Source organism: Engystomops pustulosus, chromosome 3 (assembly GCF_040894005.1).
Source record: "Engystomops pustulosus chromosome 3, aEngPut4.maternal, whole genome shotgun sequence".
Taxonomy (NCBI): domain Eukaryota; kingdom Metazoa; phylum Chordata; class Amphibia; order Anura; family Leptodactylidae; genus Engystomops; species Engystomops pustulosus.
In genome coordinates, this window is record NC_092413.1 from 28,932,843 (window position 1) to 28,953,505 (window position 20,663).

At 43.0% G+C, this 20,663-nt stretch overlaps 1 protein-coding gene across 2 annotated transcripts in view; it reads left to right on the top strand.

The window, feature by feature from the left end:
• The first annotated feature begins 729 nt into the window (after positions 1–729).
• The window catches only part of LGALSL (galectin like), a 33,057-nt gene continuing 13,123 nt past the window's right edge, over positions 730–20,663 (top strand). Inside the window, exons 1-3 of one of the 2 annotated variants that reach the window (XM_072140392.1) lie at positions 730–966; positions 13,885–13,953; positions 18,311–18,399. In XM_072140392.1, the coding sequence (XP_071996493.1) occupies positions 934–966; positions 13,885–13,953; positions 18,311–18,399 (191 nt within the window). In that variant the 5' untranslated portion in view covers positions 730–933. Of the gene's footprint in view, positions 967–13,881; positions 13,954–18,310; positions 18,400–20,663 lie in introns of both variants that reach the window. The other variant, XM_072140391.1, reaches the window with a different exon arrangement.

Genomic DNA, 20,663 nt, shown 5'->3' on the forward strand with positions numbered 1-20,663 from the left:
TATATACCCAGTGTGCTGTAGTTGGCAGTGCCAGGGCTGTGCAGGTAGTAGAGGTGCCCTCCTCACATACTATATGCCCAGTGTGCTGTAGCTGGCAGTGCCAGGGCAGTGCAGGTAGTAGAGATGCCCTCCTCACATACTATATACCCAGTGTGCTGTAGCTGGCAGTGCCAGGGCTGTGCAGGTAGTAGAGGTGCCCTCCTCACATACTATATGCCCAGTGTGCTGTAGCTGGCAGTGCCAGGGCTGTGCAGGTAGTAGAGGTGCCCTCCTCACATACTATATACCCAGTGTGCTGTAGCTGGCAGTGCCAGGGCTGTGCAGGTAGTAGAGGTGCCCTCCTCACATACTATATACCCAGTGTGCTGTAGCTGGCAGTGCCAGGGCTGTGCAGGTAGTAGTGGTGCCCTCCTCACATACTATATACCCAGTGTGCTGTAGTTGGCAGTGCCAGGGCTGTGCAGGTAGTAGAGGTGCCCTCCTCACATACTATATGCCCAGTGTGCTGTAGCTGGCAGTGCCAGGGCTGTGCAGGTAGTAGAGGTGCCCTCCTCACATACAATATGCCCAGTGTGCTGTAGTTGGCAGTGCCAGGGCTGTGCAGGCAGTAGAGGTTTTCTCCTCACATACTCCATGCCCAGTGTTGTGTATCGGTGCTGTGGTGCCAGTAGAGATGCCCTCCTCACACACTGGCACCCTGCATCCCCTCATAGTAGATGTACAGAGCACAGCTCCTCCTCCGCCATCACCGCCTCCTCCTGTCAGCTTTTCCAGTCTGTCAGGTCAGCCCGGGCTTCTTCCTTGTGCTGTGCTCCCAGGCTCAGCCCTGCCCTCAGCCGGTGCCACAGCCGCCTCCTGCCTCCCTCCCTGCCCGGCTCCAGCTGCTCCAGTCCCTCCGCAGCCTCCAGCACCGCACACACCCGGCTCTGCAAGATGGCGGGCTCCCTGCTCGAGAGGGAGACCATGGTAAGTGGGGGGCGAGGACAGGACTGGGGGGCCAGGTACCGACTGCAACGTGCTGGGGGTGGACCTGGTGTGCCACCCCCCTCTTACCCAATACTGTGCCCCTCTCATCTAATACTAATGTATACCCCCTGCCCGGGCACCACGTCCTCACCAGCGACCTGATACCACTATAGGAATGTATATACTGTATCCATGTGCCAGAGACAGGGACCTATAGAGATGACTGTATATGGCCTGGATATACATTTATCTATTATTTATCTATCTCAGTTCTCTTCATATACAGTATAAATATAGTGTGTATATATATATAGTACACCTGTGTGTGTGTATATATATATATATATATGTCTATCCTTAATCTATATATTACTATATGTATAATTATCTATGTGTAATATATATGTAAATATATATATATATATATATATATATATATATATATATATATATATATATACACACACATATACATACATTATGTGTATATATAGTGTGTGTGTCTCTCTCTCTCTCTCTACATATATATATATAATATACATGTATATCAATTATCTATCTGTCTCATATCTAACTATCTATCAATCAATTAACAAGCAAATATCTACAATTATCTATCTATGTGTGTGACATCCAATGTAAATATACTATCTATCTATCTATCTATCTATCTATCCATCCATTTAATATCTATGTATCTATCTATCTATCTATCATCTATCTATCATCTATCTATCTGTCTATTCTTTATCTAATTATATCAATGATCTATCTGTCTATGAGCTTTTTCACATTGGCATTGATGTTCAGCTTCAGTTGCGCATCCGTTCCGTCTCCGTTCTTCTGTTTTGACTCCGTGTCCCCAAAAAAAGCTGAACGTAAAGCATTGCCTTGAAAACATCACGCCTGTTTTTTTTTTTAGCCTCAGCAGTGAAAAAAAATGATGTTGCATCCGTTTTTTTTGCGGACCCATAGACTTTTATTGCCTTCTGTGATCCGCATCATTGAAAAAAATAGGGAATGTTTTATAATTTTTTTTTCACGGACAACGGATCCGTGGTAATACAAACCAATGTGAAAACACTGATTTAAAACAATGGCTTCGTGAGGCATCCGTGGAAATCGCTGAACCACGGATGTGAAAAACAACGCCAATGTGAAAGAGCCCTATATATTATCAGTCTATCTATGCATCTAGCTGTTTGACATCCGATATACACATACAATTTTGTGATATTTATGTAATGTATTGGTGGATGTTGTGAGACCATTAGTCTGTGTTCACGTGTTGAGGATTTTGATGCAGTTTTTGAAGCCAATAAACCACAAGTGCCACCTGCTGATCCTTTACATTATCTGTACATCTATTATCTGTATCCATTACATGTGAGCACATTGTAATCATTATTATGATCAAGATTGTTTGGGGTTTATTCACACTTTTTAGTCGTATCACTTTATTTGTCAGGGAAGAGCCATCATAATAGATGAGGACTTGTGAATAGACACAATGGGGCTCAATTACTAAGGGTCGCGCTTTTCGTCGGACTGTGTGCCTTTTTCGGGAATTACACGGCTTTGACAGGTATTTAACAGGGGTCTGCACTGGGACTTTGGCGCATGCAATCGTTTTTTGGCGTGGCTGCATCGGCTTCCATGCAACAAAAATTGGTTGGGCGATGCGACTGATTCGGACTGAGTGCGGGATTTAACTTTCAAATTGTGTCGCAAGATCAAGCACTTACATGCACCACTAAAAAGGTGGTGAACTCTGTCGGACATGAGCGGGGAAGCAACACATGCAGGATATCGGGCGCACAATCTAAGTGAATCGCGGCACAGGGCATTATCATTGGACAATGCACTTTCCGTGAACTCCAGCGGACGGGTAAGTAAATGAGCCCCAATGTAACTTAATAATGATACTTTTCTGTGTGTATCAATACCAGTTTAACTAAAGCTCAATGATGTTTATATACCTTAAAGGACATCTATCCCCAGGATGAAGGATTGTAAACCAAGCACACTGACATGCTGGTGTGTGCCCCCGCTGACAGGATTTGCTCTTATTTTAACTTCTCATGCCCTTGTTTTTAAGAAATAAGAAATAATGCAAATTAGCCTGAGGGGCTCCAGTCTCCATTAACTTCTATGGAGCCTGGAGTCCATCAGGCTCATTTGCATAATTTTAAAAGCCTTTTTTTTTTATAACCAGGGCATAAGACGTGAAAAGAAGAGCAGGTCCTGTCAGAGGGCGCACACACCAGTATGTCAGTGTGCTTGGTTTACAATCCTTCATCCAGGTGATAGATGTCCTTTAAGGAGTCTGAGTTGAAGATCTTGTAGATTTGTAGTATCTCATCAGTGGGGTCTGATCCTATGAATGTCTGTTTCTCTAGTGATCCAGGACAGGGAAGCTCCTTGTTGTAACATAGTAGATGGGAATGATTGTGCTCCATAGATCCTGCTCCAGATTCTTGTACGTCTCTCCGCTGTGTATCTATCGCCCATATGGTACTTGCATCATGACCTATGACCTATTGCTTTACAGACCCTAAACTTGCATTGAGATCCCTGTACTCGTCCTCCTGGTGAGGACAGGATCTTGAGAAAAACAGAAAATACTTTGGCTTTCTCCCTGGTATCCGCTGCCTGCAGTTATTTATCCGAGGATCTTACTATGCTGGGAACGTCACTTGCTTTATTTCTGGTCACACATCCTTTATGTAGAACTCATCACAGCTGAGATTGCGTTACAGTGGGATAACATGTTTAGGAAGATTTTTTTAGGAAGTTTTGTGGACTTGTAACAAAATATATACAAAATATACCGTACTAAACAAGAAGACCAAAAAGTGGTTAAAATCTGCTGTGTAAATTTATAAATAAATTTGTAAAATTTATCATCGCCTTTTAAACAGAAAAGTGGCGAAATTTTTTTTTTTGCTGCGCCACTTGCACCTTATTTATGAAGTGTCGACTCCACAATTTTGGTGGTTTTCCGACAGTCGCCTCTTGTTCTGTTTTTGGGCGTAAAATTGTGTCGCCGCTTGTGAATCTGACACTTTACTGGCGCTTCTATATCTCCGATTGGTTTTGTGGCACAATCTTTGGCGCACAAAAAACACAGCTAAAAGCAAATCTAGGGAGTTCTGCTTTACCTTCATGAATGTGGAAACAATTCTTAATCTTTTGGTTCGTGGGCCATATCAATAATCCCTTGCTACTTAAGTAGTTACGCCGAAAATTATAGCACGCTTCCAGCGCCACCCTGCGGACAAATTAATAAATACGAGTCTGTACGTGAACAGCTCATTGATTTCACTTGGTAGTTATGTATACTAGAAGAGAGGGGGAGCATGACTCCATAATTTTAAGTGATGGCTCTAGGGTCCAATCAAGGGTCAGTTTGCCTTTAAATTTAAATAATTCCATTCCAATAATTCCATTGCCTTTAAAGGGAACCTGTCACCAGGGACCTCATTTTCACTAAAGACAGGTTGCAGAAGCCCATGACACCTGCAGTGAAAATATGCCGCTCTGCCTTTTTTAAGCATTTACATTACAATATAATTGTGTGATATAACTTACCTTGCACCCTGACAAAATCCTGGGGTAGTCACAGGGGTTGGGCTTTGGTTTGGATGTGTTTCAAAAAGCTACATGTGACTTGTCTGTGTTACTCACTCCTCCGCTCTCAGCCCCCACCTTTGTGCTCCTGTACAGCTCCTCCCTCCTACTCCTTCACAGAGGTCATAGCCTGGTGTGATGACATCAGTGGGAGAGGGAGGAGCTGTACAGGAGCACAAAGGCGGGGACTGAGAGCGGAGGAGTGAGTAACACAGACAAGTCACATTTTGTTTTTTGAAATGCATCCAAACCAAAGCCCAACCCCTGTGACTACCCCAGGATTTTGCCAGGAAGCAAGGTAAGTTATAACACACAATTATATTGTAATGCAAGTGCTTAAAAGGCAGAGAGACATTTTTGCACTGCAGGTGTCATGGGCTTCTGCAACCTGTCTTTAGTGAAAATGAGGTCCCTGGTGACAGGTTCCCTTTAAAACATGGATGTTTGGGTCATACAACCTCTATCATACATGAGAGGTCTGGACTGAAAACTTCCTAAACCTCTATGTACATGTATCAAATCCAATGCCGTTCAGATCTTCAGAAAGTTACTGATTATCACTTGCAAAGATCTTCTCAACAAATCTGTTACATGTGAAGAAACCTCTAGGCTCTTTCTACACATTTCAGTCCTATTTAGGTTTCTGATGGGATGCAAACATTTTGTTTCTGCACAAATGACTGCCTAACGTTAATATATCCGCGTATGTTAAGATCTTAGAAGACAATATTATACTATGAAAACAATGAATGAAAAAAAAAGTTTCTATCTCTGTATCCAATGACAGACTTGCTCCATTTTCTTTCGAGATGCCACAGGGTCTTTGGCCTGAGGGTTGTAATTTAATATTTTATCTTAAAGGGAATTTGCCACGTCCATGCTGGCGGCATGTTGTAGAAGAATGCATTGTAACAATGCATTCCAACATACATTTTATTAGTTCTGTCCATTATGCCATTTCCAGAATATTCTCAGTTTAATCCGTATGTTAATCATCACCTGTATAACTCACTTCCTTCGTCTTCCAATGACTCCCTAAGCTTCTCACAAGATAAATCTCCAGCTTGGTGATGGAGAGAGCAGTGGTCCAGGCATGAATAGCAGTGCATCAGGTGCTGAGGATACATCCTGGGTGCACCAACTGCCTCATTAGCATATGGATTGAAATGGGAATATCTCAGAAATGGCAAAATGTACATAAATAATAAACTATGTTAGAATTGACAGTACATTTCTCTACGACATTCTGCCAGAAGATCATGATGCTCAGTGGAGATGGTATACTCCCTTTAAGGATAAATTTACAAGTGGCAGATTTGTTGCAGGAATTACACCTATTTTATACATCTGAATGGAGTTCGGATGTATTTGGATAAATGGGACACAGACCCTCTGCATGATATTGGCATAAAATAAAACCACTACTATAAGTAAGACAATGGGGCACATTTACTCACCCGGTCCGGCGTTCCTCGATTCGAAGTGTTCGACGATCATGCACTCTGCCCCGATTCACTAAGATCGTGCACCCGATATCCTGCATGTGTCGCTCCCACACTCGGGACCGACAGAGTTCCCCTTCTTCCTGGTGCATGTAAGTGCTTGGGCTTGCGACACAATTTTAAAGTTAAATCCTGCACTCAGTCCGAATCAGTCAGATCGTCCGATGGCCAGCCCCCCGATTTCTGACTCATGAAAGCCGGCACCAAAATCCGGCACCCAGCGGCGTGATCCCCGAAATGCGGCCACGGGACCCTTAGTTAATAGGCCCCTTTGTGTAAGGTGATAACATGATGAGATAATATGTTGTCACCAGTTGCCCTTTTGAGGTGTATGAACCTCTCGAATGATCAGACTTGTCTTCATCCTTCTAGATTAATTAATCTGTAGTAATTAAATCAGTCTTTCCCCGCTGGGCCGGACTCCCTGAAATACATCAATAATTAAAGTGCTCTGATTAGTACAACAGGGAATGGATTTGCATCATAGACAGCATCGCACAGGATCCGACAAGTTGTAGACCTACAGATAAGGGAGATTTTTCTAATGTGGTTACCCTTGTATGAACTCCATATTCTAGGGAGACCCTTGTTATAGGCTACACTGCTGTATTGGGGTATATTCACACAGCAGTTTATCATCTGAATAGGAAAATTTCAACAGAAAAAAAACGTATGCAGATGTATGGGATTGGCAGTAATGGCGGCACAGAATCTGCTTCGTGTTGATAAACCTTCCTTCTATGGCACATCTGCCTTGCAGATTCTGTAGAATTTTACCAAAAAGTTGAAGTTGCGTGGAAGCCAAGAGGATCTGCCAAACACTAGGGCTGTGCATCATTAAACACATGTGAGCGGGGCTGTAGACTGTACATCATTCCTAATTATTTGCTAATGAGCATTTTATTGCACCCAAGATGTGGCCAGAAGTTTTGGTGCACCATGGGTATGACCACAAGTTTTGGTGTACCATGGGTGTGACCACAAGTTTTGGTGCACCATGGGTATGACCACAAGTTTTGGTGCACCATGGGTATGACCACAAGTTTTGGTGTACCATGGGTATGACCACAAGTTTTGGTGCACCATGGGTATGACCACAAGTTTTGGTGCACCATGGGTATGACCACAAGTTTTGGTGTACCATGGGTATGACCACAAGTTTTGGTGCACCATGGGTATGACCACAAGTTTTGGTGCACCATGGGTATGACCACAAGTTTTGGTGTACCATGGGTATGACCACAAGTTTTAGTGTACCATAGTCGTGGCCACAGGTTTTAGTGCACCATGGGGTGCCCATACTGTTGCCAAGTTGCTAATGTGAAAGTGGTCAAAAGAGGGTGCATGTGTCTTTAAAGGAAATCTACCATCAAATTCCATCATGAAAAACCAGGGACACTTACTTATAGATCCAGGCACAGTGGATCTTGTTAACCTTGACCTCCTTCTTTCTAAAATCAACTTTTAGAATAATGCTAATGAGCTTGAAGGGCTTTATGAGTGCTAGCAGAGCCCCTCTGTGCTGTAGCTTAACACTCTCCCCCCCCTCAGCTCCCTGGTAATATCATAGCAGCAGGGGAGGTTTCAGCACTCCGTGGAAGTGTTCCTTGCACAGTGTAACAGCCAGTGGAGCTGCAACATGGAAGGGCTCTGGTTACTCCCCACCCCCTTCTGTCCAAATAGAATAATTTTGAACATTGATTTTAGAAGGAAATTCCTGGATCTATGAGTAAGTGTCCCTGGTTTATCATGATGGATGTTGGTGGTAGACTATCTTTAAAGAGGACCTGTCTGGGTGATTTGGGACACTAAATCACCCACAGGTCCAAGTGTTCCAAATTGCCCTGTAGCAAGTCCCTAAAAAAAAAAAAAAACCTTTACACCTTAACCAGTTTTCTGGCAGTCGGGAGATACCTGATCGCTGTGTTCAGCAATCTCCAATGCTCCTATAGTAGTGAATGGAGTGGCAGGACACATGCTCTATTCAATTATTAAGAATGAGCAATCACAGTGAAACTAGGGACAACCCCTGTAACAGCTCAGCATAAACACTGCAGCTCCAACCACATGAGGCACTTGGGGACACCCATGATTGACAGAGATCGGATCCCAACAATCAGACATTTATCCCTTATATTAGGGATAGGGAATAAAGTTTGATAACCTTTCAACTATGACTTATTTGTTCTTATAGGATGGTGTTATGTTGTGATCCTCGATTGATGCTCAACATACTCTCCCATAAGGGTGACATACCCTTTCCAAACTTGTGGAAAAAATTGCCAAAACCCACTAATAATAACAAAAAATATACATAATCATACAGTTTCTGTAAGCGACTGGAAACTCCTAAATATAGTGTTGTCACCGTCTGTGACCCCACAGGGTCCTTCTGAGCAGATGTAGTCACAGGAAGGTGTTTGCTGGGCCTTGACTACAGCGTTGTCCTTCTTTAGAGGTCTCCAGACTTGTGCCTTACATTGGTAAGGAGGAATCTGAGCCCTTTCATGACTTCTTGGAAGGATTTAACACTCTCTGAATTGAAAGAAGCTTATTGTATAAGCCGTTCAGTGCTGCTCGGCCACGGTCATCCTCAAAGCTGAGGGCAAAACTCTACAGCTTTGGATGCCATATGTATATTCCTGTTCCCAGACTAAGGACTCCTTGTGCTGTTTTTGGGCCGCAAACAAGGAATCCATGGTCCGTATGTCATCATTGCTTGAAGGACAGCTACCACCAGGATGAAGGACTGTAAACCATGCACATTTACATGCTGGTGTGCGCCTCCTCTAGCAGGATCTGCTCTTCTTTTAGCTTCTTAGGCCCTGTTTTTTTTAACAACAAAAAAGCTATGCAAATTAGCCAGAGGGGATCCAGAACTGCATAGTAAATAGCTAAAAAAGAAGAGCAGATCCTGCTAGAGGGGGCACACACTAGCATGTAAGTGTGCTTGGTTTACCAACCTTCATTGAAAAAGGCCTATGTGGCCGAAACATCACACATTTAGGCTACATGCACACGACATATGCCCGCCGTACCGTAGTACGGCGCCGCATTACGTAGAAAGATAGGACATGTCCTAACTTTCTACGGGCTACGGAGCGGTACAGTGCCGCACCGTACGGTGCCGTGAGCCCCTAGAAGTGTATGGGGGACGTATATCGGTCGTATATACGTCCCCCATACATGTGTGTGAATGTAGCCTTACCCTGTTATTTGCTCCATTTAAAAAAAATGTGGCAAAAAAACGAATAATAAATGCCCCCCCCCCTTCACAGTGTGTCAAAAGTGACTTTTTAACATTTTTTTTGTGCTACTGTCTATACTTTTCCATAGACCCAATTTGCTTAAGGCTTTGTGTTCTCAGCGATAAATATAGGCCCCTTTTCAATTGGATCAGCTCACTTCTGGTCCGGTTTTGACTTGACCTGGATCGGGAACCATGAGGTGATGACAAATCTACCAATATCATTAAACCAGATGCCGTATTAATGAAGCCCAATTGTTCTCTCCATGAGATCCGGATGGTTCTGTACTATGCAGGGAGTTTCCCATAGAACTTCATTGTACAATGGAGCACCCTGTATGTTGTATGTACTAGTAGCTGACAAGGATCCTCTTACATGTTAGAGAAGCCTAAGGCAGGGGCCTCGGTGACTTTGCAGAAGGTGAAATTGCTTGGTGTGACCTATACAGCCGGGGATAATATGTCATGGGTCTTGTCAGCGTTATATATGTAATGCAAGTCACAAATGCTCTACATATGCTGCGGTAAATAAGGTGCTGGGATAGTAATGAATGCATGAAGGAAGATCCCTTTAAGAGGTTTTTCAGGACTTACAATAATAGCAGACAAAGGTAGATAATAGTGGCAGACAGTCTTAAAGGGGTTGGCCGCTTATATCACAGGTAAGTATAATAGGGTCTCTCATAATTATAGATACCCTGTAAAAGTTTGTTGTTCACTAAGGGGCCCCATGATCCCTGGGCAGCAGGACTTAGGACTTCCTGTCATGTCCTGTGTCCTGCTGGCTTCCTGTGGATAAAGGGGGAAATGTAGTCATTACATTTACTCGGTGATTGCCACTCCAATATTAATGTTTGGAAGGGTGTGCCAAAGACAACTGTACGCCCCTTCAACCGCAGATACGGGAGGGTTATGATGGAGGGGAGGTACAGACAGCACTGACCATACGGAACTCCTTCCAACAGAAGCCAGCAGGACATGGGACATCACAGGGAGCCCCAAGTCCTGCTGCCCAGGGGTCACGTGACCCATGTCTCCAGGTGGTGAACGCCAGGGTAAGTACAGGCAGTCCCCGGGTTATGTACAAGATAGGCTCCATAGGTTTGTCCTTAAGTTGAATTTGTATGCAAGTCGAAACTGTATATTTTATAATTGTAGTTCTAGACTAATTTTTTTTTTTAGCCCCAGTGACAATTGGAGTTTTACTTTTTTTTCTGTAGTGGGACCAGGGATTATCAATAAAGCTTCATTACAGACGCCTTACAGCTGATTATTGCAGCCTCGGACTATAGTAACATCCAGAGAGCTTCACCAGAGGTCACAGGGGGCAGAGAGGTCCTTCTTTAACTATGGGTCGTCTGTAAGTTGGATGTCCTTAAGTAGGGGAGCGCCTGTATAATATTGGTGTGCCTATTCTACGGTCTGATGTTTACCCTGTCAAAGTTTGGTATAAGTGCACCCACCCCTTTAAGAATAGGTCCTATGTATGAAGTTGGTGGAGATCCTACACCTGGCGTCCCCAATGATCTGCTACAGCAGTTTCTGGTTCTGCAGCTATCGCTGTACAGAGTATAGTGGCCATACCGGGGTACTGCAGCTCTGCTCCCAAGAAAGTGAATAGTAGCTGAGGTCAAATAGTGGTCTCCGCTGCACAAAAAATATTTTTTCATTTCATGTGGGTTTAATGGATTATAATAAAATGGGTCATTTTAGTGCATATTTTAGCATCAATTTCTTCTTATAACATAAGTGATTGGTTTGGATCTAATGTGATCATGATGTAATAATTGAATTTGAGGGACTTATGTTGGGGCTGATGTACATGAGTGCTATAATATGCTACAGGGATCCTTTCCACACTCTGCACAAGGATATAATTCATCCTCGTGTCGGGATCAATCTGGTGGATCAAATAGGCTTATAGAGTGTAAAGAGCGAGCTGTCAGGAGGTGAATATCAAGTCTGAGGCTCTCGCTGCGGCCTGTATACGCTGTAAACGGATTTGTCTGACGTCTTATGACATATGGCACAGATGTATTAAAGGGCATCTACCACCAGGATGAAGGACTGTATGCAAATGAGCTTGAAGGGCTCCAGGCTCCATTAACACCTATGGAGCCTGGAGCCCCTCAGGCTCATTTGCATGTAGTCCTGCATCCTGGTGGTAGATGCCCTTTAAATTCACTTCTACTATGCAGTATAATCTGTGTATTCATTTCCCATAGATTTTAATATTCCTTCTAGAGGTCAGTGTCTGGGAACGATCATTCTTTGCTTCTAGATGATGTGATAAGGACACGAGTGCACAGGTTATTACAAGAAAGAGCTCTGATAACTGTCCTTGTAACAACCCCTGTGAGCGTCACATGAACACAACTGTGGAATGAAACAGTGAAGGGTTCCGTTCACTGACTGCAAGCAGAGATCCTAATAATCATTGCAAAATGATAACACAATGTAAATTATATAATGTCTCCAAAATGTTTTAGCTTTATTTGCTGAAACTGTACATTTTTTAAGCTGGAGGTAGTGGTAGTGATTCCTAGAAAGTCACAATTTCTACTGCGCCAACTTTTCGAGCCACTTAATAAAAAAAAAAGTGGGCACTGCAGAGTGTGGAAACCTGTTACAGATAAGAGCTGAAACCTATGCTGCCTCAGATCTGGTGTACATGTCCATTCCAGTACCAATGCTACAGCACAATTAGGGTACTAAGAGGTTGGAAGAACTTAGGAATTCTGGCATGTCGTATGCTGGGTCCACCAATCATTAAGAATAGTACACAGGTGCCCGTCTTAATGGGGTTGTGCACTTTTAGCAAATTGATTTTGTTCTTGTAGTGAAAATTTATATAGTTTTCCAATATACTTTCTGTATCAATTCCTCGTTTTTCGAGTTCTGCTTGCTGTCTTTCTATAGGAAGCTTCATTGTTTACTTCCTGTGGATAAAAACCCGGTCCCTGGTCATGTGATGTCACACAGGTGCACGGCTTGTCATATCCCTGGTCATATGATGTCAAACAGGTGCACGACTTGTTATATCTATGGTCATGTGATGTCACACAGGTGCACGGCTCGTTATATCTATGGTCATGTGATGTCACACAGGTGAACGGCTTGTCATATCCCTGGTCATGTGATGTCATACAGATGCACGACTTGTTATATCTATCCTCATGTAATGTCACACAGGTGCACGGCTTGTCATATCCCTGGTCATCTGATGTCATACAGGTGCACGGCTCGTTATATCCCTGGTCATGTGATGTCACACAGGTGCACGGCTTGTCATATCCCTGGTCATCTGATGTCATACAGGTGCACGGCTCGTTATATCCCTGGTCATGTGATGTCACACAGGTGCACGGCTTGTCATATCCCTGGTCATGTAATGTCACACAGGTGCATGGCTCGTTATATCCCTGGTCATGTGATGTCACACAGGTGCACGGCTTGTCATATCCCTGGTCATGTGATGTCACACAGGTGCACGACTTGTCATATCCCTGGTCATGTGATGTCACACAGGTGCACGGCTCGTTATATCTATGGTCATGTGATGTTACAAAGGTGCAGAGCTCTTTAAATCCCTGGTCATGTGATGTCACACAGGTGCAGAGCTCTTTAAATCCCTGGTCATGTGATGTCACACAGGTGCAGAGCTCATTATATCCCTGGTCATGTGATGTCACACAGGTGCACGGCTCATTATATATCTCACAGCTCTGATTACTCTAAGGGATATAATGAGCTCTGCCCCTTTGTGGCATCACATGACCAGGTATATAAAGAGCCGTGTAACATCACATGACCATGGACCGGGTTTTTCTATACAGGAAGTTCAAGGAAGTTTTCTGTTACATGACAACAAGCAGAGATCTAGAAAACCGGGAGGAATGGAATTGATACACAAAGTATATTGGAAAACTGTATAACTTTTCATTACACAAACAATATCAATTATTTGCTGAAAGTGGACAACCCCTTTAACACACTGCCTCCACTCTGTTTTGGGCCACATGTTGGCCTACATTGTATGTTGCCCTGATTTCCAGTCCTGATCACTGTGCAAGGACCCAGACTCGGAGCATTATAGTCATCCAGTACCAAGTGCATTGCAAAGAGTTAAAATTTAATGTAAGATTTGATTCGCGAATCCAAGAGACCCCCTGTATTACTTGCTCCTTTAACACTACTGTTTCTGATTCCCTCTTGAGCGCTAAGCTTTCACTTACAAGTTCTTATACGGAGAGCTCCTTATCGTCGTCAGCTATGGAGTGTCACTTACTTTCTTCCAGGGATCATATTGCAAGTCCCATAATCTATTAGAACAGGTGCAAAGGTGGCAATGCCTCTAACCATTCCCAGAGGCCGTGTCTGTACCAAAGGTCAAACCTTCAAACAGGAACAAAAACATAAAACCTTATTCTATCACGTGTGTCCGGCTGTATAATGCCAACCATATCTATTGTATACTGTGAGTCTACATGATGTAGAATATACCGTAAATCTGACTATACCATATCCTCTCCCCAGCAGCTGGACAGCAGACGATTAAGCAGTCCTTTGGGTTCGCCGGTACAAGCAGAAGTATTCTTTCCACGCCTGGTAGGTTAAAGCTTTCTTTACTTAAAATATAATATGCTATTAAATATCATATTTATTGTATAACTATACAAATTAACACTGCATGATCATAGATAATAGGAATAGCTTTTTGCCCTGCTTGTCAGGGAAGGATCAGAGCCTCTGCATTAACATGGCAGTGTAGCTGCAGGAGATATAGAAAGACAAACAGGTCATCAACATGAGATAGGTGTATCATATCCTTATTTATTGGATATTGATCACCTATACTTAGCTGAATGTATGAACATAGCCAATAGGAATAGTTTTTGCCCTGCTTGTCAGGGAAGGAGCAGAGCCTCTGCATTAATATGGCAGTGTAGCTGCAGGGGATATAGAAAGACAATCAGGTCATCAACATGAGATAGGTGTATCATATCCTTATTTATTGGATATTGATCACCTATACTTAGCTAAATGTATGAGCGTAGCCAATAGGAATAGTTTTTTTCCCTGCTTGTCAGTGAAGGAGCATAGCGTCTGCATTAACATGGCAGTGTAGCTGCAGGAGATATAGAAAGATAAAAAGATCATCAACATGAGATAGGTGTATCATATCCTTATTTATTGGATATTGATCACCTATGCATAGCTGAATGTATGAGCGTAGCCAATAGGGATAGTTTTTGCCCTGCTTGTCAGGGAAGGAGCACAGCCTCTGCATTAACATGGCAGTGTAGCTACAGGAGATATCGAAAGACAAACTGGTTATCAATATCAGATAGGTGTATAATATCCCTATTGATGGGATATCGAGCAGTTATGTATAGGGGCTATGCCAGGTAACTGCTGCTCAGCCACTACACCAAGAATGGTTTACCAGTTGAGGTCCCCACTTTTGATGGGGGCCACTGATTTTGTTGACCTATCCTATGTATAAATCATCTACTGTATATATTGATATATAAAGGAATTTTAATACACCTGAAAAAACAGAGATTCATGTACAGGTGGCACAATGTGGTGTGAACATAGCCTTACACTACGCATCACAGGCCCAGAATAGGAAACCTGTATGAAGCATTGTCTCCCTGAGACTTGTGATTGGGCTAAATGCTAAGTAAATTCTGAGCATGAAAAGATCAGAAGAATATATAATGCAGCATGAATGTTGTTCGTGGGGAAACAAATTACATTCTGCAGATCTGCATTTACTTCAAAAACATGTTGTGGTTCATTATAAGAAATACATTATAAACCTCAGTATTGCCCCCCGGCGGATGAGGCGAAGCTCAGGTTTGTTTTCAGTTTTGCAAAAATATGCAAAAAAATTATTGCTATTGGCTTCAATTACCTGTATGTATCCATTCAGTGAACCATAATCCTCCTGCATTGTGGAGTCCATATCAGATCCTCGATAGCTGGTTCTCAAGTTTACGGTGCAACTTAAAGCATCACCAGATTTTACTCCAGTAAACTACCAGCCCCCTCAGGTTGTGTATAAAATGTCCTTTTGTAGAATTACCTTTGTTATGCGAAATCTCTCCTCCAAAGTCATGAGAAAATGAGCTGAGAAGAGTCAAATTGTGCCTGAGATGAATCAAGTATAAAAACATGCTTTTGGTCTTATTTTAAAGATAAGAATTTCAACTTTCAAGTGGCATGAGGAATGCGGTTCTGGGAGCTACCCAACTGGAGATAAAAGACAGTAAAAGACATAGTTGTAAATGTAAGGTGCAGAGAAAAATCCAATTCACACCTTTTTTAACTGCCTGTATCTCCACTTGTGTAGCTTTTGGTAGAACTGCAAATCTTAATGTGAAAGATGAGATTTGTATCTTTAATATGACACCATCGGCATGTTTGTTGGTATTATAGAACGACGATAGGTAGATCTATAGGACATGAGGATAACGCTTTTAAGGGCCAATCCTCATGTCCCCACACTTTTTTAATGGCTTTTATTATCCGAATATGTAAATTTTCGAAAGAGGCTACTGGGGCATGGAGTAGCTGGGACTGAGGCTACACGGCGCGGCTACTCCACGCCCCAATAGCCTCTTCGATCCTCCTACCCGAAATCTTCGGCGCGCAGAACCGCAGGCCCGCATCTGCACGGTCACTGCTCCGAAGCCGTAGCTGCACAGACGCTGGCCTGCTGTTCTGCACATGCGCAGACGGCAGGTTTGTCGAAGATTTCGGGTAGGAGGATCGAAGGGGCTACTGGGGCGTGGAGTAGCCGCGCTGTGTTTCCTCAGCTCCTGCTACTTCACGCCCCAGTAGCCTCTTTAGAAAATTTATATATTCGGATAATAAAAGTAATTAAAAAAGTGCTTGGACGTGAGGATTAGCCCTTAAAAGGACTATCCTCACGTCCTATAGATCCACCTACCATCTGATCTACCTTAATAGGTAGATTCGTGATGGTAGGTTCCGTTTAACTCTAGCCTCTAAACTTGACTCTTCCCAGGCAAAATATGACTCTTCTCTGCTCATTTTTATATGACTTTAAAGGAAATTCTTTACAGGTAAATAAGTGAGTTTTCACATAAAAGAAGGAATTCTAGAAAGGACATTTCGTACCCGACCTGAGGGGGGTGGTAGTTTAATTTGGAAAAATCTGATGACAGGTTCACTTTAAATCTGCCCATTCAGTTTTAGATGGCTGTCATCCTATATCAGCTGAGTGCCCCATAAACAAGGACACAGGGCTTGTCTTAAACACCTCTGGCTGTGTCTTATCTTCATAGAACAAAGGGTCCTGATAGTTATCTCATTGAACATCTGGCAGTGGGGAGAGTATATAGCAGGATGAGCATATTCCCGACACTCCCATGGACATGGTGTGGAGCTGGAGGATGAATGAACATTCTGCTGCTCCATCACTTTGAGGGAATTTGTGTAAGTGATGTGGGTTCCTATGGTCAACCCCCTCCAACGTGTCCCAATTGATGATGTCAACGCCAAGTAACCTATGTCTCCCAATTTTCTGCTTCAGTGCACCTAAAGCTAAAGAGCAATAGTCCTGATTACAGATCACCCAGCGTCTTGTGTATACAGCTCCTATGTAGATTTATGTGGCTTCATGGTTACATACCGTACTACAAACAAACATGGTCTCCTGGATCAGACTACACAGGGATTTGTAGTCTGTAACCTTGGAAACATCAACAGTAATGAGCTGGAGACACCAACCAATAAAAAGATTAGGTGGATCTATTTTATTTTAGATCCCTTGAAGCAATGATGTGGTAAAATAATTGACCAGCACAGACAAGTTTGTGAACCCTTGAGAACCTGTCACAAGGTTTTAGCACGATAAACTACTACACCCCTCAGGTAGTGTATTAAAGGTCCTTTTCTAGCATTCTCTTTTATGTGAAATCTCACCCATTTACTTATAAAAAAAAAATCTCCCCCAAAATATGACTCTTTTCACATGAGATAAGTCAAGTTTAGTGGTTGCAATGGAGTGTCACTTCAGAAGCCTCTATGTTGGTTCTATAGCACCTAGAAACATGCAGCTGGTGTCATACTAAAGATAAGAATCTCATATTATGGCTTTTCAGTCTACAGAACCAGAGATACAGGCAACTATAGACATAGTTGGAAATGCAAGCTGGTTCTGAATATCACAAAGCCATAAGCCTGATAATCATAGCTCTGAAAGTTGAGATTATTATCTTTAATATGACACCAGCAGCATGTTTCTCAGTGCTATAGAACCAACGATAGAGGCTTCCAAAGTGACACTCCCCATGCAATCACTAAAATTGACTCATCTCATCATAATTGGCTGATTTTGTATTTTTTTTATAGGGAAATTTTTTACTTTTCACATAAAAGAGGGAATTCTAGAAAGGTTTTTTGATGCCCTACCAGAGGGGCTGGTAGATTAGTGGGGTAAAACGTAGTGACAGGTTCCCTTTAAGCGAGATCTGAGTTTGAGACTCCTTGGAGGTCAGTTTTAACTAGTTATTTGTCAGCATATAATGAAAGTAATGCGTCTCATAAAAATTGTACACAAGAAACAGCTTTTTTATGTTTATGTGCTCTTAAACAAAGATGAAAAAGTTCAGATCCAGATCCCCAGAAGAAGAATGTGTACATATATAATTATACCTGCTGAACGCCTATAATTATAACCGGAAGAGCTCTGGTTATACTGGTATGACCCCTATAATCATTATATACTTAGTGTATTGCATTACTCTGCTCTATTTAAAGGACTCTAGGTTTTTACTTATACTGTAAAAACCCTGGTACCTGATTGGTAGCCTAACATCCTGTTCACACTATAGGGGTGTAAAACAGTGTGACATAGGCATAGACTACAGTTTATCAGCGTTACTATGTGTGCTTTAGTGACCTTGTTTAACCAAACTCATTATTATTTCAGACAGTTCCTTTCTGCGGTCACATAAAAGGCGGCATGAGACCAGGGAAGAAGATCCTCATAATGGGAATCGTCGGCATGAACCCAGAGAGGTGCGAACGCTTTTATTGATTTGTTGTGAAGTGCCGGAACGAGCAGCATGAGCAATGTGATACCACTGATAGGATAGAAGCGGCCTGATATCTGTATCTCCTTCTATGTACATATATAATTACATATAGGGGAGATTTGTGAGCCAATCAGAGCTCAGCTTTCAATTTATAAACAGCTGTGGGAAAATGAAAGCTGAGCTCTGATTGGTTTTAATGAGCAACTAGAGCAGAGTTCTGCTCTCTGACACTTCTGATAAATCTCCTATAATAAGCCTGCCGAATCAGGATCATTAAGGTTTTTGAAGATAATTATACACCGTGAATTAAAGGGAACCTGTCAGTAGATTTTACCCTATCAGCCCTCTCAAGTAGGGAATGAAATGTCCATTCTAGTATTCCCTCTTTCATGTGAAATCTCACCTTTTAACATATAAAAACAAAATCTCAAAGCTATATGAGAATGAGCAGACTCTGTTGTACCTAGAAACATGTTTCTTGTATCATATTAAAGATAAGAATCACATTTTTCCTTATCTATCAGGTTTGTGGTTCTTAATAAAGACACTTAAAGGGGTTTTCCCACTAAACAAGTTAGGCCTTATCCACAGGACCTAACTTGCTGATTTGCTGATCGGCCCTATCCACAGGGCCTAACTTGCTGACTGGTGTGGGCCTCAGTGAAGGGACCCCCACAGATCACGAGAACCAGTGTCCGGTGTACCCTAGTCAGACCCCTCATTGCTCTCCAAGATGACCGGTCGGGCATTGTCGGACTACCCTGTTCATCGCTTTTTACATACTGCCCCGTTCTCATGATCTGTGGGGGTCCCATCACTGAGACCCCCACGATCAACAAATTAGGCCCTATCCTGTAGCTAGGGCCTCACTTGTTTCGCGTGAAAACCCCTTTAATAAAAATGTAGCTTTATCTGCAGCTCATGTTTCCAACAATGAATTTACCGTATATACTCGAGTATAAGCCGACCCGAGTATAAGCCGAGACCCCTAATTTTACCACCAAAACTGGGAAAAACTACTGACTTGAGTATAAGCCGAGGGTGGGAATACAGCAAGCCTCTAGTAGTATACAGCAAGCCCCTAGTAGTATACAGCAGCCCCTAGTAGTATCCAGCAGCCCCTAGTAGTATACAGCAAGCCCCTAGTAGTATACAGCAGCCCCTAGTAGTATACAACAAGCCCCTAGTAGTATACAGCAAGCCCCTAGTAGTATACAGCAGCCCCTAGTAGTATACAGCAAGCCCCTAGTAGTATACAGCAGCCCCTAGTAGTATACAACAAGCCTCTAGTAGTATACAGCAGCCCCTAGTAGTATACAGCAAGCCCCTAGTAGTATACAGCAGCCCCTAGTAGTATATAGCATCCCCTAGTAGTATACAGCAAGCCCCTAGTAGTATACAGCAGCCCCTAGTAGTATTCAGCAGCCCCTAGTAGTATACAACAAGCCCCTAGTAGTATACAGCAGCCCCTAGTAGTATACAGCAGCCCCTAGTAGTATACAGCAGCCCCTAGTAGTATACAGCAAGCCCCTAGTAGTATACAGCAGCCCCTAGTAGTATACAGCAAGCCCCTAGTAGTATACAGCAAGCCCCTAGTAGTATACAGCAGCCCCTAGTAGTATACAGCAAGCCCCTAGTAGTATACAGCAAGCCCCTAGTAGTATACAGCAAGCCCCTAGTAGTATACAGCAGCCCCTAGTAGTATACAGCAGCCCCTAGTAGTATACAGCAAGCCCCTAGTAGTATACAGCAGCCCCTAGTAGTATACAGCAAGCCCCTAGTAGTATACAGCAGCCCCTAGTAGTATACAGCAAGCCCCTAGTAGTATACAGCAGCCCCTAGTAGTATACAGCAGCCCCTAGTAGTATACAGCAAGCCCCTAGTAGTATACAGCAAGCCCCTAGTAGTATACAGCAGCCCCTAGTAGTATACAGCAAGCCCCTAGTAGTATACAGCAAGCCCCTAGTAGTATACAGCAAGCCCCTAGTAGTATACAGCAGCCCCTAGTAGTATACAGCAGCCCCTAGTAGTATACAGCAAGCCCCTAGTAGTATACAGCAGCCCCTAGTAGTATACAGCAAGCCCCTAGTAGTATACAGCAGCCCCTAGTAGTATACAGCAAGCCCCTAGTAGTATACAGCAAGCCCCTAGTAGTATACAGCAGCCCCTAGTAGTATACAGCAAGCCCCTAGTAGTATACAGCAAGCCCCTAGTAGTATACAGCAAGCCCCTAGTAGTATACAGCAG